Source organism: Telopea speciosissima, chromosome 8, assembly GCF_018873765.1.
Source record: "Telopea speciosissima isolate NSW1024214 ecotype Mountain lineage chromosome 8, Tspe_v1, whole genome shotgun sequence".
NCBI lineage: Eukaryota > Viridiplantae > Streptophyta > Magnoliopsida > Proteales > Proteaceae > Telopea > Telopea speciosissima.
In genome coordinates, this window is record NC_057923.1 from 19,408,212 (window position 1) to 19,435,063 (window position 26,852).

At 41.1% G+C, this 26,852-nt stretch overlaps 1 protein-coding gene across 1 annotated transcript in view; it reads left to right on the forward strand.

Annotated features, from left to right (window-relative positions):
• The window catches only part of LOC122670881 (beta-adaptin-like protein A), a 129,323-nt gene that overhangs the window by 96,364 nt on the left and 6,107 nt on the right, over positions 1-26,852 (forward strand). The window contains exon 11 of the mRNA XM_043867901.1: positions 15,798-16,253. Within this exon, the coding sequence (XP_043723836.1) occupies positions 15,798-16,253 (456 nt within the window). The remainder of the gene's footprint in view (positions 1-15,797; positions 16,254-26,852) is intronic.

Below are 26,852 nucleotides of genomic sequence, written 5' to 3' on the forward strand. Positions count from 1 at the left end.
AGAACAGTGGTGGGCAGTCACTCTAGCAGGGATGAGAGGGAGGCCAAGGTACTTTACAGGCAAGGAGCCAAGGGTGAACCTAGTGAGGCTAGTTAGGAGGGTTTTAGTGGAGTCTGGAACCCCGACAAGGAAAATGTGGGACTTAAGGAGGTTGATGCAGAGGCCGAAAAGGTTTTGAAAGAGGAGGGAGGACATGATGGAATCAATGGAGAGGGAGTCAGCCTTGGAGAATATCATAAGGTCATCGGTGATGGCAAGGTGGGTTTATATTTAGGGATGGGGGGGATAAGGTGGAGGTTCGTTTTGGTTTGAAGGTTGTGGGATAGGACCGTAAGGGATAGACAAAAAAGGAAGGGGAAAGGGGACATTCTTGGCGGATACCAGCGGAGGTGGAAAAGTATCTAGCCTGGCTGCCATTAATAAGGACCGAGAAGCGGGGGGAGGAAACACAACAAAGGATCCAATTAACGAAAAGGGGGGGGGAGGACATCTTCAGATGGGCGTGGGAGATGAAGTTCCATCGGATGTCGAAGGCTTTGTGGATATCGATTTTCAAGAGAGCAGAGGGAGTGTGGGACTTGCGGACAAAGCCTCTAACAATTTCCTGGCACAAAATAATGTTGTCGACAATGTTGCGCTCGGCTATGAAGGCCAATTGGTTTGCACTATCCAGGGAATCAACAGGAAGTTGGAGACGGTTGGCCAGAATTTTAGTTATGAATTTATAAAGAAGATTGTAGAGGGAGATTGGCCGGAAGTCAGCTATGGAGGAGGCGCCAGCTTTCTTGGGGATGAGGCAGAGGAAGGGAATAGACCAGAGAGGAAGGTCCTGAGCGAGAGGTAGAGGGAGTACTCTTATGGTGATGACGGTATTCCTTGAGAGGAGGGAGGAGTGGTAGCTACCGAGGTAGGGTTTTGCCGGTAGCGGGAGGGAGAATACGGAGGTTGAAGGGTGGTAGGGGGTTTCCGGTGGGAACACTTGTGATGAATAGAAGGGAGGGAGGTGGGGTCGCAAGCAACTGGAGGGGATGGGTGGGCGGTAGAGGTTCCCGGGTCAAAAGCAATGTTCGGGTCGAGTGGGGTAGGGAGGGTTAAGGTGGATGAGGGTTGACTGGAAAATTGTACCGGGTTGATAAAGGGGTTTGGGTTAGAAGGGGGACGAGAGGAGGGTAAGGAGAAAGGGGAAGGGGTAAAAGGGGGTTTTAAAAGGGAAGTTCCCTAATATTGCATTTTGCGATTTAAAAAAGGGACGATGGGTGGGAAGAGGGTCAACTGAACTATTTTGGGGGCGGCAAAGGGGTCTGTCAGGAAGGGGGAGGATGGCAGGAGTGTGTGACTTGAACTATTGATTGAGCCGTGCAGATATATGATTTTATCTGCCACATTAGAATTCACAACCAAATGTGTCTCTATTCCAACCACCGCTTAAGCCCTATACAGAGGATAGATTGGTTTGCATGAGGAGAATCTTTTCTATGATCTGACCCGGGTAAGGGAATAGAAGGTCGGGGACAGGCGGGGTTAGCTAAGGGCGAATGGGTGGAGATAGGGTTGCGGTTCGTAGGAGGCGGAAGGCTACAACTCTGTAAGTCGTGAAGAGGCCAGAGGAGCTGGCATGGTCACCTTCAGCTCAAAAGGAACAAGCGACAAGTCTCTATAAGATTCAGAGATGGTGTCTTGGAGGACCACAAAACGATTATGATCGATGGTCAGAGTGCGACTGAACCTGAAGGGGTCACTTGATGGAGGGTTTCTTTGTTTACGGCAGCTACGCGATCTTCTCCGGCCATAGGATGGATCGTCCAGGTCTTTAGCAGTCGAACCAGGTGGCTGGTTAATAGGTGTGAATATAAGTGAAGAAGAAGAAGAAAGAAGAAGAAAGAAGAAGAGAGGAGAAGGAAGGAAAGAAGCTGCACAATTGGGGCTGTAGTCGTTAGTTTGACTGCACCCAAAACAATATATTAAATAGGGTAAAGTAAAACAAACCAGAGACAAAAATACCCCTCATTAGAGGAATTGTGAATAGGAACTGACGCTAGCTCCCTATTCACGACTCCTCCCCCTTACTCCTAACACTCCCCCTCAAGCTGGAGCATAGATGTTAATCATGCCCAGCTTGGTACAAATATAATTTACTCTCATACTTCCCAAAGGCTTGGTAAACAAATTAGCAAGCTGCTCCCTAGTGCGAATATGATGAGGAGAAATAATCCCTTGCTGCAGCTTCTCACGAACAAAATGACAATCAACCTCAATGTGTTTCGTTCTCTCATGAAACACAGGATTCTCAGAAATATGAATAGCCGCCTGATAGTCACACCACAACAGCATAGGAGAATCATCACCAAATCCAAGTTCAGTCATCAATTGTTTAATCCACATTAGTTCATGTTGGAATATGTAATCTAGAATACCGTGGGGGTATTCTGGTCCTTTTGGGGTTAGTTTATTTATTATGTTATTAGGTACAGTCAGCTATGTGGGTTTTAGTCCCACATCTCCTAGTTTAGTCTCTTTATAATTTCCCCTCTATTATAAATAGAGGGGCTTACCTATCAATTAATTAATTTCAAGTATTTACAATTTCCATCTTCTCTTCTCTCTTTTCTTCTCTCTAGAGTTACTGGTTACAGGTCCTAGGTTTTCTACATGGTATCAGAGCTAGGCAACTAGTGACTGATTCTCTCCAAGATTGCCGGTTTGAGAGTCGATTCAAGGTTCTCCGATTTATGGAGAAACCCTAGTTCAAAAAAAAAAAGAGAACTAGGGTTTCGTATTGGTTTATTCTTTACGGTTGTTTCAAGACCGCAGCTACATTCTTGGTCGCATCTCGCTCTTCGCTATCGACATGTTATTGCCGCTGCTATAATTATCAAGTGCTATTATGCCCTTTTTGCCGCTGGAATTGACTCTAAAGGAGTTGATTGCAAAATATGGTAGAGTGGATGCCCTGCTGCTACTGTGATACCCATCGTTTGAAGCATTTTTTATGGAGTCCCTATGATCAAGCTGCTACTGCCAGATTCAGTTGCAGGTTTTTTCTTCTCCATCTTGAAGGGATTTCCAAACTCGATTTTGTCTTCCAAGTTTCAGATCTGGTTTTTTGAAGAACAGACATCAATTTGCTGAATTGATCTGTTGGAACTCTTGTTTTTTGCTGCATCAAATTTGTTCGAATCTGCTTTCATCGTTCCCTGCCTTGGTCCACGATTCTTTAAGTCCTTCCCAAGTATCGTTGCTACAATCAACCTCAACGAGGAGATGCTGTTTCAGCCTCTGGTTCTACACCTCTGGCTGCCGCTGCTAGGGTTCTGGTATTTCGTGGTTTGAAGGATGGAGTCGATGGCTGCTACTGATGATCTGCGTCTACCAATTTTATTTTTTCTGAACTAGGGATGATATGCTGATCGAACTCATCATTGTCGCTGCTGCTGTTGATTTTTGATATTTGTGGAATAAAATTCAGGTTTGCTGGCCGTGGTGTTTATTCTGCCGCATGGCTTATTTGGTTTCTGCTATCGATTTTGGAGTTCTGAAATCGCTGAATATGGTTTGTTGATGGAGTATATGCTGTCTCCTGGAGTCGATTGTTGCTTCGTTTGCTTATCTGGGCATTGATTTGCTGAATCTATTTGCACTTGTAATCATTGTTCGAGAACTCGTTTCGTTTCGGTATTTCGGTCGAAATATTGTATTTTTCTGGTATGTTTCGGTAGGTCGTTTTGGTGGGTTTTAGGCCAAGTTAAGGCCTGGAATTTCATGGAAACCCTATTTTAGGCTATGTAAACACATTTAAATGTTCAAATTGCAAAAATAGTCACCCAAAATGTTGTTTTGGAAAAATAGTCACCCAAAATAGTGTTTTCGACACCGTGAAGTTGTAGATCGGCTTCCGGTGTCTAACATATATTTATTTCATCATAAACAAACATATTGATCATGCATTTCCCTAAAAAAAACCAATTTTGAGAATATGGTTTTACCTGGAATAGTGGGTTGGTTGTTATGGTAGTAGCAATGTTATTTTGTAAGAAAATTTACTTGTTCATTTTAAGGAAATGATATTTGAGATTTTGTGAACTAGAACCTCATTATTGATACTTGGGACTTTCAAAGTTTAAAAGAAGAATTTAGATCTTATGCTTTTCCTCTACATCACCTACATCACCATTAACAAGATGGAATAAACAAACCTGAACCAGAAACTTAAATGAGTTTCTGGGTATTTTGTTTCATACCAGTGTAAGGGTCAGGCACTGGAGAGCCATGATAATGGTGAAATGAATGGTAATTGGTAAACAGTAAAATTTTCAGATTTGGGTGATATGAAGTGGAAGAATGGAGAAGAAATGAGCAAAAACCAAGCAAAAACCAAAAAACCAAAGCTGTTTTGAAGTCTTGTTTCGACCGAGACTGACGAAATGTGGTCTTTTATATAAAGGGGTTTGACGAAAAATTCGAAATCTCGCGACTCAAGATATCACGAAATTTCGAGAATTTTGCTCGAGATATTGTATTTTTTCGATTCGAAGTAGCATTTCGTTCCGAGCAGCTCGAAATATCTGAAATTTCAGAAATCTCGCTCGAGATTTCACGAGATTTTGAACTATGCTTGTGATGCTCCTATCGATGCTGATGTTGCTGCCTGCAATTCAAATTTTGTATTTGATTTGTATCATTGCATCTGGAGGAGAGTTTTGGAGTTGTGGCTGGGTTTCGTAAGGTTGAAGTCGATGAGCTGCCGCTGCCGCTGGTTCCTCTTCTTCCTTGGTTTTCGCTGCTGTTTGGAGCCTTGAGGTTGAAGATGATGGGTTCTCCATACTCACGGTTCATTCTCCCCTATTAACCTCTTTGGTATTTAATGCTCCTATTACCCTTCCTTAATTATTACCCATCTTTTTCATGTCTATTTACATATTGCCATTAAGAGTTTGCTCCTTCCAAGTCTGTCCCCCATTTATAAATCTAATTCCCTACATGACCCATTACTTTCTTATTTACCAAGGGCCCCTTGCAAAATTCTGGGTATTTACGGAACTGCCATTCTTTTTTGATACATTCCCCTATTTGACTACCCAATTGACCTTTAAAAATTTTGATTTATTACCAATTTGCCCTTTGGCTTGGATTGTATTTAAAAGTGGATTTCCACCAAATTACAGCCATGCCATCTTTTTTTCCAACACCTTTCTCTTTCAATAATTCTAATTCCCTTCATATCCCATACCTTTGGTATTTACCCATAACACCTTTGGAAACTTCTGGTAACTTATAATTTTGCCATTCCTTCCTTTTTTACTTACCAATAGCACCTTTGGAAAATTCTGGAATATTATGTTTTTTGCCCTATTTCTTACATCATCTCTATTATGTCCACGTGTACTACACGTGAGGGGGGGATTATGTACAATACATCTGCAGACATTGCAGAACGCAGAACTTACAGGAACATTGGTGCAAAACATAGAAGATCAGTTTTTTCCACCATTGCCATTGGGTATCCTTCGTTATTGGGTTGAGTTTGCCGTAAGGGGAAGATTGAAGTATTGAAGAGTATTGAAGATATTTGGTTGTTGCCTATTTGAGGACTTTCAGTTGGGTTGATACAGTATTTTTTCCGCTGCCTGATTCAGTTTGTTTTCGCTGCTTACTGCTCTAGTTATTTAACTTCAAGATTTTATGTCATTATGACAATCTGAGATTCATCACTGGATAGCTATTGAAGATCGTTGAAAGCTGCCTTTTTTGAAAGTCATTCCAATCCCGGTTTGCTGATCATGTCTGTCCAAGTTTTGAAGATTTATTTTTTCAAGTTCTTGAAGGTTTATTTGGGAGCTGCATTCCTATGTCAAGCTGGATTCTGCTGCACCTTAGTTTTTTTTTTCCCATTTTGTTTAAGTTGGGCATTAGTACTTTGTATGCGCCAACTTGAGGGGGAGTATTAGCATTATTAGGAGTTCTTTTTTCTTTAGTTCAAGCTGGATCTTCTTTCTTTACTTATTTTTATAATCCAGCTTGAGGGGGAGTGTTGGAATATGTAATCCAGAATACCGTGGGGGTATTCTGGTCCTTTTGGGGTTAGTTTATTTATTATGTTATTAGGTATAGTCGGCTATGTGGGTTTTAGTCCCACATCGCCTAGTTTAGTCTCTTTGTAATTTCCCCTCTATTATAAATAGAGGGGCTTACCTATCAATTAATTAATTTCAAGTATTTACAATTTCCATCTTCTCTTCTCTCTTTTCTTCTCTCTAGAGTTACTAGTTACAGGTCCTAGGTTATCTACAGTTCACAAGTGCCATGAGCCATAGCCCGATACTCCGACTCTGCACTAGATCGAGCTACTACAGTCTGTTTCTTGCTCTTCCATGAAACTAGGTTCCCTCCAACAAAGACACAATAGCCCGAAGTAGACTTTCGATCAATAGGAGATCCTGCCCAATCCGCATCAGTAAATCCATCAATCCTTCTATGACCATGATTAGAGTATAAGAGACCACGCCTTGGATCCTTCTTAATATATCGCAACACCTTTATAACTGCCTCCCAATGAGCTGTCCGAGGGGCGAACATAAATTGACTCAGCACACTGACAGGAAAAGAGATGTCAGGTCTAGTCACAGTCAAATAGTTGAGTTTCCCTACAAGCCTTCGATACTTCTCTGGATCATTCAAAACATCCCCATCCTCTGCCATAAGTTCCACATTTGGATCCGTAGGAGTATCCAAATGCCTAGATCCCAGTAATCCTGTCTCTGAAAGTAAATCAAGCGCATACTTTCGCTGTGAGAGAGAAATCCCTTTCCTTGATTGAGCTACCTCAATACCCAAGAAATACTTCAGTCGTCCGAGGTCCTTAGTTTGGAATTGCTATCCCAAATATGTCTTCAAGTTCTCAATACCTGAAGAGTCATCCCCTGTGATAACAATATCATCTACATAAATTACCAAAAATATCTTTCCTGCATCTGACTGCTTGAAAAACATTGAGTGATCACTCTCAGACCGAGTCAAACCAAATTCCAGCACAACATTTGTAAAACGGCCAAACCACGCTCACAGTGATTGTTTCAGCCCATACAAAGATTTCCTCAACTTACACACCTTACCAGACTCCCCCTGAGCAACAAAACCAGGAGGTTGTTCCATATACACCTCCTCAAGGAGGTTCCCATGCAAGAATGCATTCTTGACGTCTAGCTGAAACAACGACCAGTGATGTATAGTAGCCAATGAAATCAAAATGCGGACAGAAGTAAATTTCGCAACCGGAGAGAAAGTATCCAGATAGTCCACACCATAGACCTGGGCATAGCCTTTAGCAACAAGACGGGCCTTCAACCGAGCCACAGACCCATCAGGATTAACTTTCACCACAAATATCCAGCACCAACCAATAGCAGACTTACCAGAGGGTAAAGAAACAAGATCCCATGTCTGATTGTCTTTCAGAGCAGATAACTCCTCAGTCATGGCAGCCCTCCACCCAGGGTGAGCCAAAGCCTCTACCACCGACTTAGGAATAGGATAACTGTCAATAGTAGACAAACAAGCAACAAAAGAAGAGGACAAACGAGCATAGGACATAAAACGATTAATAGGGTGTTGGGTACAACTTCGAACTCCCTTACGGGTAGCAATAGGAACATCAAGATCAGAAATAGGAGGTATAGTAGAAGAGGAGGAATTACCTGAAGGGGGATCTGAAGGCGAGGAGGACGTGGGAGATGGTGCTGCCTAGGTACTGTATCTCTCCATAGGTGTAATGCGATGTGTCGGCTCATCGGGTGGGTGACGGCGAAAAACAGCCAGTGGTTGTATTGGAGGTGGCACATGAGGCAAAGGATCCTGCACAGGAGAAGAAGTATCGACAACATAAAGAGGGAGATCATCGTCCAACTCTGAAGCAGGCAGCGGGGATGCAACAAATGGAGTAGATTCAAAGAAGGAGACATCAACGGAAACAAAGTACTTTCTTAAATCAAAAGAATAACAACAGTAATCCCTTTGGGTTTTAGAATACCCCACGAAAAGACATTTAAGAGCTTTAGGATCCAACTTAGAGCGACCAGGACGATGATCCCGAATAAAACAAACACACCCAAAAACACATGGTGGTAAGACAAACAATGGATGGGAAGGGAACAACAAAGAATATGGAATACCACCACCCAAAACAGAAGAAGGCATGCGGTTAATAAGATAACACGCAGTCAAAATAGTATCAGCCCAAAAAATGTTAGCCACTTTCATCTCAAATAAAAGAGATCGAGTAACTTCCATCAAATGTTTGTTCTTCCTCTCGGCTACACCATTTTGTTGAGGTGTATCCGCACAGGAGGACTAATGAATGATCCCATGCTGAACCATAAACTCATTAAAGGGAGCACAAAAATATTCTTTGGCATTGTCACTTTGAAGAACTTTCAAAGTAGTAAATTGATTCTGAATTTCAAGCACAAAAGTACAGAAAATGGAAAACAATTCAGAACGATCTTTCATTAAATAAATCCAGGTAACTCTGGAAAAGTCATCTACAAAAGTGACAAAGTAACGAAAACCCAACACAGAAGTAACAGGACATGGACCCCACACATCAGAATGAACTAAAGAAAAGGGTTGGACAGCCCTGTTATTGACTCGAGGGGGATAACTTACACGGTGAAGTTTCCCAAACTGACATGACTCACACTGTAAACTAGACAAGGACTGAAACCGACTATCTAAAATCTTCAAACTCTGCAATGAAGGATGACCCAAACGACAATGAATCTGATGAGGAAGTGCCACACTAGAACACGCCACAGTGGATGCGTCGTCAAGAAGATACAGTTCCCCAGATACGCGACCTCTACCAATCGTCTTCCTCGACTGGAGATCCTGAAACTCACAATAATCAGGAAAAAAGGTAACAGAACAATTGTTAGCTTTGGTAAATTTTCGAACAGATAATAAATTAAAAGGAAATTTGGGCAAGTAAGAAACGGAGGACAACGACAAAGAGGGGGTAACTTGCACAGTACCTGTACCCCGAACTTTAGCAAGAGATCCATCGGCTAACACAATATTGGAAGAAGATTCACGAAATGAAGAAAAAATACCTGATGCTCCAGTCATATGGTCCGAAGCACCTGAATCAATAATCCAGGGACAAGAAGTAGATGATAGGCATGCAATAGCATTACCTGGCTAAACTAGGGTAGCAGTGGAGAACTGAGATGACTGAGAATTCTGAAATTGAGTAAATTGCTCATAATCTTCATCAGACATAGTCACTGTTTTACCCTCAGGCTTGGAAGGAGGGGTAACTGCCGGATCACTGTTGGCTGAATTTGCAAACTGAGGTGGTTTACCATGAAGTTTCCAACAAAAGCGCTAAATGTAACCAGCTTTGCCACAATGATGACAAGTGCGCACCTGTCCTAAAGTCTCTGAAGTACCAGATGTGGGTGCTTTACTGTTCCCTGACCCACGACCATGGCTACCACCACTGCTGCCCGTACTTGTCCCACCACTGGACCCACGGTTGGGAAAGGTTGCAAGTGCTGAACTCTCATTACCATGGGTGGAATCTTGGCTGTTCTCATGAGAAACCCGTAAAAGTCGAGAAAAAGCTTCTGGAAGTGTGGTGACTCTATCCCCACCGAGGATTTGAGACCGTACTGGCTCAAATTCTTTTCGAAGTCCACCCAAAAATACCATAACAGCCAGCTGTTCTCGCTGTTGCTGCATCTCTTTCACATCAGAATTGATAGGAAGAATGGAATTCAGCTCCTCTCATATAGTCGCTTGAATTCCGCAAAATATTGGGTTACAGTCAGTCTTCTGATCCACTTTATAAAAAGCTTGGGACAGGTCATAAATCCGAGACAAGTTGTCCTTCCCAGAATAGAGGACATTCAAGTATTCCCATAAATCCTTTACTGTGTCAATGTGAGTAACCAGGTCTGCAATCTGATTATCCATTGAGTTCAACAGCTGACTCAATATTCTTGCATCCACCGTATCCCATGTTGTGTCTCCTTCAGGCTTTGGCTTTGTGAGATGATCCTGTTGATCACTCCCCATCAAGGCCAATCGAACCACCTTTTTCCATTGCTGAAAATTAGAAATCCCTTCAAGTTTCCTTTCGGTAATGCGATGAGAAGAGGAGGACAGTTCAGTCATAGTAGTCTTTGCATCACCCATGCTTAACTAAACAAATTGAATCTTCACAGAGAAGTCATGGACAGAGTGAAACTGATGGACAACAAACACTTCTCAACTTGCAAACACTTCTGAAATTGCAAACAGTTCTGAAACTGTAGGACAGCAAGGTGATATGACCTTCAATCAATCACAACCAACAAACACCAGCCAGCAACAAACAATCACCACCAACAACTTGATCCAAATCCATAAAACAAACAACACCTGAATCGATCTCAACCTTGGCACATACCAAAAACTGAGACCTAGTTCTTTTGTATAGTCATGAACTAATCTCAAATAAAACCACAAAACTGCAGCAAAGGGTGTTGCATCCCCTTTAAGATAAGATCACGAGAAGTCCCAAAACCTTAAGTCTTTAAAACTGCAAGCTTATTCAAATCAAAATGCAGGAACAGAGAAAGGATTAAGGATGAATGCTCAACCCCTACAGTCCTAGCTTTGATACCATGTGAATATAAGTGAAGAAGAAGAAGAAAGAAGAAGAGAGGAGAAGGAAGGAAAGAAGCTGCTCAATTGGGGCTGCAGTCGTTAGTTTGACTGCACCCAAAACAATATATTAAATAGGGTAAAGTAAAACAAACCAGAGACAAAAATACCCCTCATTAGAGGAATCGTGAATAGGAGCTGACGCTAGCTCCCTATTCACGACTCCTCCCCCTTACTCCTAGCAAGAGGAATTGTGTTATGGATCGCCTCAGAGGAGGGGAGGCAATCATCCGGGGGGTCAACCAAGTTTCCAAGTTTGCCGCAGAGTAGCATAGCTTCGAAGCATGGCCAAACACCTTACATGAGGAGCAGTAAAGGGGGAGCCATTCATATTGGACTCTTTGAGTGAATGAATAGCCTTTGTCATCCATGATGGTAATGTATTCCGGCGGAGATGAGTCGGCAGAGACTTCGACACATATTCTTGCAAAGGCGAGGCGGTCCATACGCTTGGTCCTCTCATCAAAGTAGAGAGAGTTCCCAATGATCGATCCCACGATGTTGAGGCCGATAGCACACCAGAAGTGGAAGGGGAGGCCTAGGAGCATGATCTAGAGGGGAATGGATGTAATGTATTCCGGCGGAGATGAGTCGGCAGAGACTTCGACACATTCTTGCAAAGGCGAGGCGGTCCATACGCTTGGTCCTCTCATCAAAGTAAAGAGAGTTCCCAATGATCGATCCCACGATGTTGAGACCGGTAGCACACCAAAAGTGGAAGGGGAAGCCTAGGAGCATGATCTAGAGGGGAATGGATTTGAGGTCGATTTTGCAGAGCTTGGTATGCTGGTCTCATTGCCTTAGGAAGATGGGCTTCTTCCCAATCTGCTAGGGGCCTCCATCGAAGGTGCGATTCCAACATTGCCTATCGATCCTTGTAAAAAATGAACCATTTCAATGGAAGGTCCACATATTGTTTTTTTAGAATGAGTCTGGTTTTATGTTATTTCGTACTGTAACTGTACAATTCGAGCTTGTCATCTTCATTGGAAAAGCAAAAAACAAAGATACCGTTTGTGAGAAGGTAAGTATCGCATTACCCAGTAGTCCTTTTTTTTGAAGATAGGTTTTGACCACATGAAAGGGAGGTCAGTTTCCTATGAAGTGACCGACAAGGCAACTGTCATTAGGAAATTTCTTCATCTAGAAGCCCCTTGGGACGTAAACTGACTTTTGAATCATCGATAATGGATGGTAGGATGAAGTGGAGGGTGTGTCCTTCACGGGAGGGGGAGGAAGCAGGGTCGAATAGGGAGTTCCAGGGTTTGGAACCAGGGGTGGCATAGATCTAGATCTCGCAAGATCTCGGTTTTCCAAGGGGTCAAGACAAGATGGCATACGGGTTGAAAAAGTGCAACAACTCGAGCGAGATCTCGACCCAAACTCCTTTATATGAGTGCCAGGTCTCGAGATCTCGGTGGGAAATCTTGGTATATAGACACCTATCTATGCAAACCTTGGTATACAGACACTTATTTATGCTAGAAACCAAGACAGACACTTATTTTTGCCCAATATCTTTTCAGTAAATTTGTATTTCATTTACTGAAGATAGTATTCATAAATAAGCAAATACCCCCTATTTGAATCCAACAAAAATAGTTAAAAAATCAAATTCCAAAAGGAAAAAAGGTCAACCCCCTAGTTCAAGAACAAAAAATGGATTTTCGACGGTAGGTGCAGTTTTCAACTTTCTAATGCCGGGGCTTTTCTTAAATCTAAAAATTCCATAAATGTTAATATGGTAAAACATTGCTAAAAACCAAAAGTGCGGTAAAATATTCATTTGTTTTGATGTCCAAAAAAATATTTTCATTCAGAGCGATTTTGATAGCATTCGCATACACTAAATTAAGTTTGACTTGTACATAACTCCATCGATATAAATCAGATTTAAGCAATCTTGGATTTGTTGGAAAGCTTTAAATTTGACAGCATTTGCACACAAAATTAAGTTTGACCGGTACATTACTCCATCGATATAAATCAGATTCGCTTTCCAACAAGTCCAAGATTGCTTAAATCTGATTTATATCAATGGAGTTATGTACCGGTCAAACTTAATTTTGTGTACGCGAATGCTATCAAAATCGCTCTGAATGAAAATCTTTTTTTTTAAACATCAAAACAAATGAATATTTTACCGCACTTTTGGTTTTTCGCAATGTTTTACCATATTAAGATTTATGGAATTTTTATATTTGAGAAAAACCCTAGCATTAGAAAGTTGAAAATTGCATCTATTGCTGAAAATCCAGTTTTTGTTCTTGAACTGGGGGGTTGACTTTTTTTCCTTTTGGAATTTGATTTTTTTATAGGGGGTATGAGCTTATTTATGAATAATATCTTGAGTAAATGAAATACAAAAGCATTTACTTAAATGATATTAGGCATAAATAAGTGTTTGTCCTGGTTTCTGGCATAAGTGTCTGTCCTGGTCTCCCACTAATTGAAACTCCTATTTGGACTTTGTTTTTGCAACATCTGATAGTGCCATTGTGTTTAAATGGCCTAAATAGGCCGAGTACCAAGTTTCAGACCCAAAGCAGGTCTAAAACCCACCGAAACCAGGTTTCGAGTTGAAAAAAAAACAATGCACCAACTCGACCGAGATCTCGGTTTTTCTCAGGGTCGAGTTGGGGTCGAGTTCCGAGTTTTGGTACCTTGAGGGGTGGTGGTGGGATGGTGAGGTGAGCGGTGAGAGTGGGAGTGAGAGGGAGGTACGATCAGCGGCAGGGATGGTGGTGGAATGATGAGGTGAGCGGTGAGAGTGGGAACGAGAGGGAGAGAGGGAGGTATGACCAGCGGCAGGGGCCGCCGGAGGTGGAAGGGGCATGGGTTCAGAGAACAGTCATGCCGGAGGTGGAAGGGGCATGGTTTTCTCCAAGTGAGTACATTGTCACAGGATTGTGTTACTACTAGAGTCGTGGTGAAATTTGTCTTACGAAGGTTTTTGTTTCATAATCCCTCTTATGGAAGGCAAACTTATCATTTCTAATTCAACTGCTAAAGCACATTTTTTTCATCGAAGCCTTTTTGGAGAAGTGGCATTATCATGGCTGGACTGCCATGACTCTATCTGGAAACCCAGACTGAGGGAAACCTGCCCAAACCGGGATTTTGGTCCAATAAGGGTTTGTAAGGATATATTTAGTTATCTGGGGATATTTTTGTTATTGCATTTTATTTTAATTTGGAGTTGGATACATGTAGGAGATTAGATTGAGTTGTTGGTTTCCAGTTTCACATTTCCATATTGGATTCAATGTTAGTTGGTAGCATATATACTATGTAATTTGGAGTTGTAGACTTGTAGTTACTGTAGCTTGGAGCCAAGAGTTGGCCATGTGTACTTCCTCCCTGTCAGGTAAATCCTTCTTACCATTTCTTCTTCTTTCCGTTACTTTTCTCCTTTGTTTTTCTTTAATTTCTTTCCCCTGCCCTGCTCTCAGCACTGCCCACAACCAGTCACAACTGGTCTTCGATCTCTCTAACCCCCTTCTTTTCTTTCTCTACAACTTTAGGACCTGATTCATCTCCCTTGGGTGACTCTGCATGCAAACCTTCATCCCTGGATACTGCTTGGACTAGGAGTTGCAAACCCAAACTCAGTTCTGAGTTTTGTTCTTCCGCTAGACCTGAGTTGCAGCAATTTTATTTCATATTCTGTTCTGTCTTGTGTGCTTATCAGTTGGAATTCATAGACATTAAATTTTCGATCTTTCCCAGAAGTTTCGTGTCAATCTGAGGTCGTTTGAGAGAGTTCCATCAAGCAAAATTGAACCTGGTCTACCACCATCACTGTCGAGAGGAAGAAGAAGCTCTTTCTCTATTTGCTATAAAGGACAGATTTGATTAAATTACCCCTTAAGCCCTTATTTTCTTTAAGTTATTTCTGTTTGACTCCCTCACTTTTAGCCCTTGTCCACACTTTCTTAAAAGGGTTCTGAATTTCCATATTTACAGTTTTGCCACTTAGCTCTTAAATTGGGTCATCTACAATTCGTGCGCCCCTTAGCTATCCCAAAGTAGGGATTTGTGACCCGGGATTGCATCACTTTTGGAAGAGTCATTTCTTTTCTTTATTTTATCCTCTCTGCAAGAATTATTTTCTTTTCGGTGATAGAACACACCACCATCATTTATAACATAAGAAAAACTATCACAGTTCAGCCTATTAAAAAAAAGAGGGTGAGGAGAGTAAAGTCACATTTAATTTTTCCTACGTAAACATGTTTAAGGATAATCTACATTTCTTGCACGTAGAACAGTGTTTTCCTCGTGCATCATTGTGTGTAATGGTTTATGTTGCCATGGCTTGCTTTCTTGGGTCCATTAAGAAACGTACTTCAGCATTCTGAGTGTTCAAGAATCTAGAAGATATTTCACTTAAACAGTACTGATTCCATTGTTTCCGTCTCTGTTTTGTGTTCATTTTGCTCCAATTAAACAATGGGAATTACATCTTAGCTGTCATCTTCTTTTGTTTTGGCCAAAAAACCTGAAACGTTTCATTTCGGTGTCAAAATGAAGCAAACTCTTCACTAAAAATTTTCTTTTGTAAATTTTTGGGTTTTTGGCCGCCTTTTTGCCCAAATACAGAAGAACTGTCCACTGGAATCTTTTTACAAAACTCAAAATTAATGATCATTTTCTTTAAATGTTTAAACAAAAGTTTGGTGCAAACCGGGTTCCTCATTTTGTTGCCTGTAACTTAAAAATTTCCCCTATTTCGGCTCATATGTACTAAAAAACCTTCAAAGAACTCTTCTTATTTAAGTACTAAGTGTCAATAAATCTATAGCACAGTGTATAGCTAATATTTTTAGGGAGGTATTTTTTTTAAATGTTATATTGGCTGAAAAATTTTACCAACGAAATACCAAAAAATTTCATTTTTTGGGTCCAAACCATAATGGACAGCTAAACGAAATTTACAACTAAGTTTACACTTACAAACTGATTTTTAATTGAATATCATCAATTAATCATATTCTATGTGACCTGTTACTGGTTCTACATATTCTCAATTCTTTTGTCATTAAGGATTTGGAGCTGGAATCACTTCATGCCTAATTGAGGGTTTGAAAATGTTGCAGCCTTCTTATATGTTCACTGATAAAGAACACCGGGGGCCATTTGAGTTTTCAGAAGAAATTGGAAGTTTGTCTGTAGGAGTCGAATCAGCTGATAAAGTTAGTCCGGCCCAGAGAGTTGAAGCAAGTGACAATGATCTACTGCTAAGCACTTCAGAGAAGGAAGAAAGTAGAGGTCCTAGTGGCAATGGCTTTGCATACAGTGCTCCTGTATACGATGGTTCATCTGTTTCTGTGACAGCTTCACAGACACAATTAGAACCTTCTTTTCAAAACCAAGCTTTACCGGTGTATACTCCGCAGGCTGGCTTGGCTATTGATGATCTGCTTGGTTTAGGTCCTCCAGCTGCACCAGCACCTGCACCTTCACCTCCTCCTTTGAAGCTTAATGCAAGAACTGTCTTAGATCCAAGCACTTTCCAGCGAAAATGGGCCCAACTTTCAGTGTCTCTGTCACAGGTTTTCCTTTATAATTTACTATCTTCATTTTGTTTTTGTCATTAAATTCTCATGATTATGCTTGATACCTGACCTTTTGCGCAAATGGTTGCATCAATTGTTCACTTAGAAGTTACTACAGTTGTTTTTTTTTTTTTTCTTTTAAATTCGAGACTTTTATAATTTCAGTCTATAGTGATCTGTCTTGTACATCTTGACGCTTGTTGCGTTTTCCTGTTTACTTCTAATAACTATGGTCCCATTCAGTTCTTTCTCATTTCCTGTGACTTGATGATCCAATTGATGGTGGTTTGGTTTGCTTTAGAAGAAACAATATTTAATAACTTAGGACCATGTTTCTGACCAACTGATCCAATTTTTCTGCTAGTGTGAGTCTTGGTGATGTAGGAGGGCTTGGCTGCGAGAGAACAAACGCTAGCTAACCTACTGAATAGCCAGAATCGCTGGGAACAGAATAATAGGTTGAACAGGACAGAATACAAGAGAAACAAATAACTTAATGTCCAGCAATAGGATGGGGCTGGAAATCAAGTCGAGTAGGGCTTATGTCCAGCTGACTGAGTGCTCCCAAGATGGGACTGATCCAACAGATTGATCTGCAGAAAACTCCATGAACAGAATTAGAAAGTAGAGGACAGAAATTAGAAGGTGACAGGAGAAATCGAATATTTCCAGATCCAGACTTCAGATGGGGTCCAAAGTCAGGTCATAGAAGAATTATTTATGGGGAAATAAACCCTCAAAACATGCCAATCCAATTATTGGATTGCCAGAAATCCGAGACAGAATAGGGTTTTTGCTGGGATCGCAGGGGACTGTAACTGTGCTAATACTCTGCAGAAACTGCAATTCCCAGAGAGGTTAAATAAATTGGATAAAATAAAAATAAACACATCTAGAACAAGACCACAATTGGAAGTAAATACCTTGCTGGAAACTGATAGAACAGTAGAAAGAAGAACAAGAAGAAGAAAAGAAAAGATAGAAAGGAGGAGAAATAGGGAAGGGCCTCTCACTCATGGTCTCTCACCATATCTGCTTCGCAGCAACTGAATCACTCAGCAAACACAGTCAAGCTGTTTTTTTCAATAACCAAAATCTATGGGGAGAATCTCCCTTTCTTGTATTTATAATAATATAAAATCAAATTACTAAATTAGTAACCCATAGCGTGCGTGTGCTACTTGAAAGGCTAAGAAACTAACTTCAATATTATAAAGAAATAGAAACCCAACCATATAGAAACTCCTAAGATTTTATTTTAATAAAATCTACTTTCCTGTAAACAGCTGTGAGATCTGAATGCTTGAGTGATCAAAACAGATCACCCAGGCCCTTTATTTATAATAAACTGAATTACAACTAATCAAAATAGAAATAGGAATGCTACCTCAGCCTAATCCTACTAGGAATTCCTAATCCAACTAGGAATACCAAAATAGAAATCGGCTGAGGGAAAAAACAGAAAATAAAGAGAAAATAAAAGAAGCACAAATCATAATCTAACTAGGACTAATTACCCCAATCGGGTAACTAGCCTATTTCAACACTCCCCCTCAAGTTGGAGCATAAATATCAACTATGCCCAACTTGACCAAAATAGAATGAAAAACCTTTCCACTTAAACCTTTAGTGAACCCATCAGCAAGCTGGTCAGCAGATTGCACAAAAGGAACACACACCAGTCCTCCTTCCAACTTTTCTTTAATAAAATGCCTGTCAACCTCCACATGCTTGGTACGATCATGCTGAACAGGATTGTGAGCAATGCTAATAGCAGCCTTGTTGTCACAATATAACATCATGGGAAGATGAACAGGAGTACCAATATCTTGCAATAAACCTTTGAGCCATAACATCTCACAAATACCTTGTGCCATAACACGCATGGTTTAAAATCTCGCGAAATTTCGGCGATATATCACCAAATTTTGTATATCTCGACATGTCCGAGATACGAAACCAATCCGAAACCAAAAAATACAATATTTCATCAATATATCGTGAGATATTGACGAAATATCGTGGATCTCATGATATATCGCGAGATATTGAAAAAGTGACAAATAGTGTCACGTGAGGGGCCATTTTATACCATATTTCACAGCTCTGTTGAAACTCTATTGTTCTCTCTTCTTCCTCATTTTTTGCTCTTCTTCCTCCCTTCCAAGCCGCATCCAAGCATTGTTGAAGCTCCTTGTCGCCGGGAAGACGTCGGAGGGTCATCTAAGCTCATCATCCAAGCCTATTTTCATTATTTAAGGTAAATTCTATTTCTCTAAAACTATTTTTTTTTAAAATACTTTGTACAAATGTTGTTGGATGTTGATGATATTAATATATGTTAGACACCGGAGGCCGATCTACAGCCTCACGGAGTCGAAATTTTTTTCCCATATGTATTTTTTTTTTATTTTCTGGTTTTAAAAATTCATTTCCCTACAACTAAAATAGGAAATAATTAGGGGTAATATGACTTAGATGGTAATGAATTAAATATATGTTAGACACCAATGGCCGATCTACGGCTTCACAGTGTCGGATTTATTTTTCTGCTCTTAAATAATTATTTTAATTTTCGGAAATTAAGAAAAATATATAAAAAATTAAAAAAACAGAAATAAATAAGGAAAAATATGAGTTTTAAGTTTAAAAAATAATGAAAAAATATGAAAGTTATTTCTATATGTTTTGAAATGCATTACATGTATATTATGTTTACTAATTTTTGGTTTTGTTGTGTTAGGTCAATACTTATATTAACATTAAATATAAAAAATTGGTTTTAATTATGTGAAAAATATAAGGGTTAGGGGAAAAATATTAAATAACTATACAAGTGTATTAGTAATCTAAAAGTGTCAATTGAAGTGCATCTACATTAAGTTTTTTAATTATTTGTGTTACTTACATTGCAGTAAACAAGTTTTGTTATGGCGGATCGTGATAGACAACGTGCGAAGGGCAAGCAAAAGGTGGGGGAAAGTAGTCAACAAAGGGGGCGGAAGGAACAAAGAGAACAGAGCGAACAAGAGAGACCAGCCGGCCAGCATAGGGGTGACATTGCATGATTACATGGTACTCCCATTGATGGGGATAAGAGAAAATCTATATGTAACTATTGTGACATGCAATTTATGGGAGGTGGGTCCAGTAGACTTAAACAACATTTGACTGGAGGATCTAAAGATGTTGTAGGTTGTCATATGGTCCCTACTGAAGTAGCCAGGGAGATTGGTGATAGTTTGAGGGGAAAGAAGAAGAAGAAGGCTGACAAGCAAAGGATAAGAGAACAACTTGAGGATACAGTAAGGAGTTCGATGGGATGAGGAAGACGATACAATGATGATGATGATGACATTGCAGTACCTGATGACATACAAACAGCAGAGGAGGCTAGGGATTTTAGGCGGACTGTTTCAAGGAGTAGAGTAAGTTTTCAAGATGATCAGCAGAGACAAAGAGTAGGGGGTAGTGGAGGAGCTGGCAGTTCTGGAGGTCCTAGAACTTTGAATCCTTTTAAAAGATCACAAAGTGTGAGGGCAGCCCCAACACCTCTACCAATACCAGTACCACCATCAACATCTGACTAAATTGCATAAGAAGAAAGGAAGCAGTCAACCCAGAATCAAAGGAGCATGGAAGGGGATGAAGGGATTGGTTAAAGAATCAATAGCTAAGTGGATGCTATACCATACCATCCCGAAGCAAACACCTGCACAAGGCCCCCATTATGATACCATGATAGATACCATTGCAGAGGTGGCCCAGGATTCAAGGGCCCCACCCCATATTAGGTAATGAATGTTTATCTACCTCAACAAAAGAGTGAGATTGATGAGTACATTAGTGAGATGAGGAATATATGGGAGACATATGGGGTGACTATAATGGCACCTACAAGAAAGTTCATCATCAATTTCATGGTTTATTGTGATGGGAGGACAGTGTTCCTCAAATCTGTGGATGCATCCAAAGAGATAAAGGATGCAAAATATATTTACAGATTGTTAAAGGAAGTAGTGGAAAAAGATGTGGGTATTGAGAATGTTGTCCAGATTGTTACGGATAATGGAAGTAACTTCAAGCTAGCCGGTGAGAAGATGATGAACAATGGTAAGTACCGGCTCTTCTGGACTCCTTGTACAGCCCATTGCATTGACTTAATGCTAAAAGATATGGGAAAGTTAAAGTTGGTGAAGACTGTTGTTGAAAGTGCAAGACAAATCACCAACTTTGTATACCACTCCTATGCACTCAATCTATTGAGGGAAAAATGTGGGGGTGACTTGGTTAGGCCTGGCATCACAAGATTTGCCACCAACTACATTGCCCTCAAAAGCATTGAGACAAAGAAGGCCGGGCTGAGAAGCATGTTTGCTTCTGAGGAGTGGTTTAAATGGAAGGGTTTCAAGACTGCAAATGGGAGGGAAGCACAAGCAACGATGTCATCTGAGGACTTCTGGACCAAACTAAGCAAAGTGATGAAAGTTTGGAGCCAGTAGTTAAAGTTCTACATGTTGCTGACTCCGCTCTGAAGGGCCCAACCATGACAGTCCTATATGCTACAATAGACTTGATGAAAGATAGTGTCTATAGTGTGGCTCCTCGCAGTAGCAAACACTTCTTAGATATCATAAATGCTCGCTGAGAGAATCAACTTATGCATCCACTGCATAAGGCTGGTGAGTAAATTTGTTTTATGTTTACTAATTCATAGTATTATTATTTACTAATTACCTATGCATTTGACAATACCTCTATTCTATATGTCATATTTCAGCATACTACTTGAACCCTAAGTATCAATATAACAATAGGCTTGGGTTGGAAACTCAACTTATTGATGCTGTGAAACAAGTAGTGAAGAAGTTGGAGTCAGATGGTGTACTACAAGCAATTTGCAACAATGAGGTGAGTTCATTTGGAAACTCAACTTATTGATGCTTTCAAATAAGTAGTGAAGAAGTACTTACTAATTTTCCACATGGGTGTAGATCAAGGTATTTAGGGATGCATTGGGAAGTTTTGGAACTGAGGTTGCGATACAAGGCAGAGCACGTGGTGATGCTGGTAATTCTTTTAAGTTTTAAATTACATATGTATTGAAATTTGAAAGTTGAAACAACATTTGACACATGTCCTTTTTGTTGTAAACTTGTAATGCAGCTGAATGGTGGGTGTTGTATGGGGAATCGGCTGAAAACTTAAGAAGAATAGCAATTAAAGTCCTTGCCCAAACATGTTCGCATCTGGTTGTGAGAGGCTGAGTACCTTTGCACTCATCCACTCCAAGAGGCGCAATGCATTGGGGTCTCAACGTTTATCCGACATGGTGTATGTGCGCTACAACTTGAGGCTGAAACCGCAACACATACGCATAGGACATGAGGGACAGAGGGGCACCATTGATCTAGTTGACATCTTTCAAGTTGACTCGGACGATGAGGACCCTATTGTGGATTGGGTGAGGATAGAGGTGAGCCAGTGTTGGATGAGGAGGGAGGTAGGCCCGACCCCATGATAGCTTCCGAGATTGGTGCTGATGTGGACGAGTAAATGGCTGACGAGGGTCAGATACATGCAAGGGAAGCCTCACCCATACCATTCCAGCCCACTGGTGGCAATGTTGCAGATGATGAAGACTGGTCTAAGTCCTCAAATGATGATGATGGTGATGATGGTGATGCTGGTAGTGGTGATGGTGATGCTGGTGGTGGTAATGCTGTGGTGGTGATGTTGGTGGTGGTGATGCTGGTGAAGAATTTGACGGCATGCGAGAGCGTTATGTGGTAGGCCAGGAGGCCCAGGATACAACACCTGTAGAGTCACTCCGATTCACTGGAGAGACACAGTTTGATCATGCTACACAAGATACGGACCACGGAGCACGTGCCCCCGCACCCCCATCCTCAAGAGGCCCCCTACATATATACAACAGGAAGCGTAGGGGTCGACAAACACAGTTGCAACCTGATCATATGGACATTGATAACCTATCTAGCTCTGTTGGTGGTTTGAGTATGGGTGATAGGGAGGGAGGACCGACTAGACATTGGCGTGCCCCATCTTTTGACGCATATACCACTCCATTGGCATCGGATTATGGTGCATCACAACCTTACGGTGGATATGGATATGGATCATCATCATATGGGCAGTTTAGTCGGGTAGGGGACTATGACTACCAGTCCCAGTCCCAGGAACATACTGGATCATCTTTTGTAGATAACATCTTTGCATACCCTAGCAGACCTAGCTACCAACCTCACCAGCCATACATGCAGCCAATGCCATCGCCTCTTGCGCCGGCGCCAACATCATATCACAGTGGATCATCTTCTTCACGGACTGGATCGATTGGTAACCCTAGCTTATATCCTAGGATAGGTTACCTACAGTATGTTGATGATTCCATTTACGTGACACTTGTGGATGACTACACTCGTTTCTTCTCCGATTCTATACCGTGGTCCACATATGTCCTTCAAACAGAGAGCAATGGACGTCGACTCCAGCGAGGCATGAGTGGGATTGATCCAGGGAGGCACAGCAACTACTATTAGTAGTTTAGCACTTGTAATTTGTAACTTAAGTTGTGATTTCATTGATCTATGAACTTGTGAGTTGTGACTTGCGAGTCTTGTGACTTTGACACTTAGTGTATTACCTTTAAGGTTTTAAGCATTTGAGCTATTGAGTTTTGAGTTATTGAATATTATGGAGTTTATGAGAATCATGGTACTCATCAATGTGTATTGGCTTTAACTTGATATGTGATGAAATTAAATACTATTATTAAATATTAACTGCCTAATCTATGACTCTATATGTATTTAACTATTTATACATTAGGGTCGGCAACCGTATGTCAATCAAGGGTGCAAGCCCAAAACACCAATTTTAATTCATATTTTTGCAAATTTTATGGTTTAAATGTGTTTATTAAGCTTAAATAAGGTTGTCCATAAAGTTTCAGGCCTAGATATGGCCAAATACGCTCCGAGATGGACCCCCAAAATGTTGCAGAAAAAATGCAATATTTCGCGATATTTCGGGTATCTCGGATATCTCGGTAGGCCCGAGATACCGAGGTATCGCGAAATATTAAACCTTGATAACACGAAACTCAGCTTCAGCACTAGACCTTGCCACTACGGTCTGCTTTTTACTATGCTACGTAACAAGGTTGCCACCAACAAATGAGCAATAGCCAGAAATGGACTTTTTGTCAGAAGAACTAGCCCAATCTGCATCAGTATATGCTTCGACACGAAGATGACCATTCGGAGATAAAAGAATACCTTTTCCTGTTGTTGACTTTAAATACCGAGGGATCCGGATAACAGCATCCATGTGAGAGGAATGTGGATCATGCATGAACTGATTGACCATACTCATAGATACTGCTATGTTAGGTCTTGTATGAGACAGATAAATGAGCTTACCAACCAATCTTTGATAACGACCTTTGTCGACAGGAGTTCCCTCCTTTTCTTTAAGTCTGGTAGTAGCATCCATAGGTGTATCAGAAGGATGATACCCTAGCATCCCAGTCTCGGTCAATAAATCTAGGATGTACTTTCTTTGAGAAAGAAAGATGCCTTTAGAAGACCGAGCAACTTCTATCCCTAGAAAGTACTTTAGTTTTCCCAGATCCTTTATTTCAAATTCTCGCCCAAGGTAAGTCTTCAACTGGGTGATTTCATGATTGTCATTCCCGGTCACCACAATATCATCCACATAAACTATTAGGAGTGTTACCTTTTCACCATTTTTCTTGATAAACAAGGTATAATCAGCATTGCTCTGCTTATAACCCGCAGAGACCATTGCCTTGTGAAATCGTCCAAACCAAGCACGGGGGGACTGTTTCAGCCCATACAAAGCACACTTCAATTTACAAACTTTTCCGCTGGTTTTATCACAAGAGAAACCCGGTGGAATGTCCATAAACACTTCCTTGTCAAGTTCTCCATGAAGGAAGGCATTCTTCACATCTAATTGTTTTAACTCCCAGCTCAGATTCACTGCACAAGAAAGTAGCACTCTGATGGTGTTTAATTTCGCAACTGGTGCAAAAGTCTCCTGATAATCGATCCCATAAGTCTGAGTAAATCCCTTTGCAACCAAACGTGCTTTGTATCGATCCACAGTGCCATCTACCTTCTGTTTCACCACAAACACCCACTTACATCCAACTGGTTTCTTTCCTGGAGGAAGAACCACAAGTTCCCATGTATCATTCTTTTTTAAGGCTTGCATTTCTTCCATCATTGCTGCTTTCCACTTTCCATCTGTAAAAGTTTCCTGCCAATTTTGGGGAATACAAACAAAAGAAAGAGAAGAGACAAATGTACGAAATGATGGAGAAAAAGAGTCATAAGAGACAACATGGGAAATGGGGTGCTGGGTACAGGCCCGAATACCTTTACGATGAGCAATAGGTAAATCAGGAGACGAAGGAGAAGATATGTTACCTGGAGATTGATCTGGTTCCAGGGTCAACAACTGTGGTGGTGCTGGTGCTACAGTGGATGGGAGCTGCTTGTATTTGGAATGTCCCCTGTGATAGGTTTTGAGATTAGAGTCGTTAATTTTCTTCTGAAATTTTCTGATGGTTTGTTGGACTGGAGTCATCTCTCCCTGAAGGGAATTGTCACCAATAGGATTTTCAGCATCTTCTAAGTTCTCCCCCTGGGGAAAATCCGGTGGAGGACCATCAGAGGGAAGAGGGGAGGAATCAGCACGTAGTGTCTGGGTCTGTACCGGAAGGTCAAGCATCACATCTTCACTGAAAGTCTCCCCCTAAAGAGGTGTGGATTGATAATAGGAGAGAGTTTCGTGAAAGACAACATCCATACTGGTGAAGGTATGATGTGTAGGCGGATGGTAACACCTATATCCCTTTTGGGATGGAAAATATCCCAAGAAAATACAACGGACCCCACGAGGTTCGAGCTTGCCAGGGGAGCGGGTATTCCGAACATAACAGACAACCAAAAACCTTTGGTGGGACGACAAAGGAGGAAGAGCCCAACAGTAAAGAGGCAGGGGTGTCAGAGTCAAGGACTCGGGTAGGGAGCCTATTGATGAGATAGGCAGCAGTCAGGACAGCATCTCCCCAATATTGGGAAGGGACAGAATGGGCAAACATAATGGCCCGAGTCACCTCAAGGAGGTGGCGATTTTTCCTTTCAGTCACACCATTTTGAGCTGGGGTATTGATACAACTGGTTTGATAGAGTATACCATGGGTAGCAAGGTAGTGTTGGAATTGACCATCCATGTATTCTTTACCATTGTCACTCCTCAATATCTTAAGAGTGGCATTGTATTGGGTCTGAATCATCCTATGAAAATTTTGAAAACAAGAAAAAACATCACTTTTATTATGCATTAAATAGACCCACGTACTCCTAGAATAACAATCAATAAAGGAAACAAACCAACGATGGCCTTTGAGAGATGGTTTTTGGCCAGGACCCCAAACATCAGAATGAATAAGATTAAAAGGAGAAGAACTTCTTTTATTAGAAATGGTATAAGTAGAACTATGTTGTTTAGCCAAAACATAGGCTTCACAAAAAAAATCGTTTCTATGACATTCTTTAGCTAATGCTGGAAATAAAAGGGATAAAGTTCCTAAAGTGGGGTGACCTAGTCTGTTATGCCATTGTTGAAGTTCAGAAGAAACTAACGAGCTTTGATGTATGGGAGAAGCCAAAGATGGTGGTGAAGTAGGACTCCCATTATCAAGCAGGTACAATCCACCATGCATATTACCACATCCAATCGTTGCCCCCGTTGCCAGATCCTGAAACACACAGTGAGAAGGAAAAAAAGTTACTTTGCAATTTAAATCACGAGTAAGACTACTGATGGAAAGAAGATTAGTGCTAAATTTAGGAATATGTAAAACAGAGAATAAAGTTAAGGAAGGAGTGCAACTGATAGAGCCCTTCCTAGAGATAGAAGAGAGAAAACCATCAGCCACCCGTACTTTATCTTTACCAAATGTAGGAGAGTAACGAGTAAAGAGGCTGGAGGATCCAGTCATATGATCAGTGGCACCGGAGTCTATGATCCAGGTAGAGGAGACTACCGATGTACAATGACCAGCAAAGGAAATACCTGAATGGATAAAATTTGAACCTGGATTGGACGATTGGTGGAAGAACTAGCAGGAGTCGATGTAGTAGAAGCAGCGGAAGCCTGTAACATACGACGGAACGCTTGAAGTTCTCCTTGGATAGACCAGTGTCAGTAGTAGGAGTAGTAATGACAGCCTCAGTATGATTGGCTTTGTTTTTCGACTTCCGGGCAGCACGTTTAGCTTCAAAGTCAGCCAGTTTACCATGGAGTTTCCAACAAGTGCCTTGGTATGATATGGCCTATTACAATGTTCACACTTCACGGTTGCTTTAGAAGAGTCACTAATAGTAGAGAGCCCATCAGGTGTAGGAACAGCAGTGGCAGTAGTTTTTAGAGCTGATCGATCACTGGTGGGAGTGTGTAACATAGCAGTCCGCCTGCTTTCTTCAGTATGTACTAAGGCATAGGACTGTTCCAAAGTAGGAAAAGGGATCCTGCTGAGTA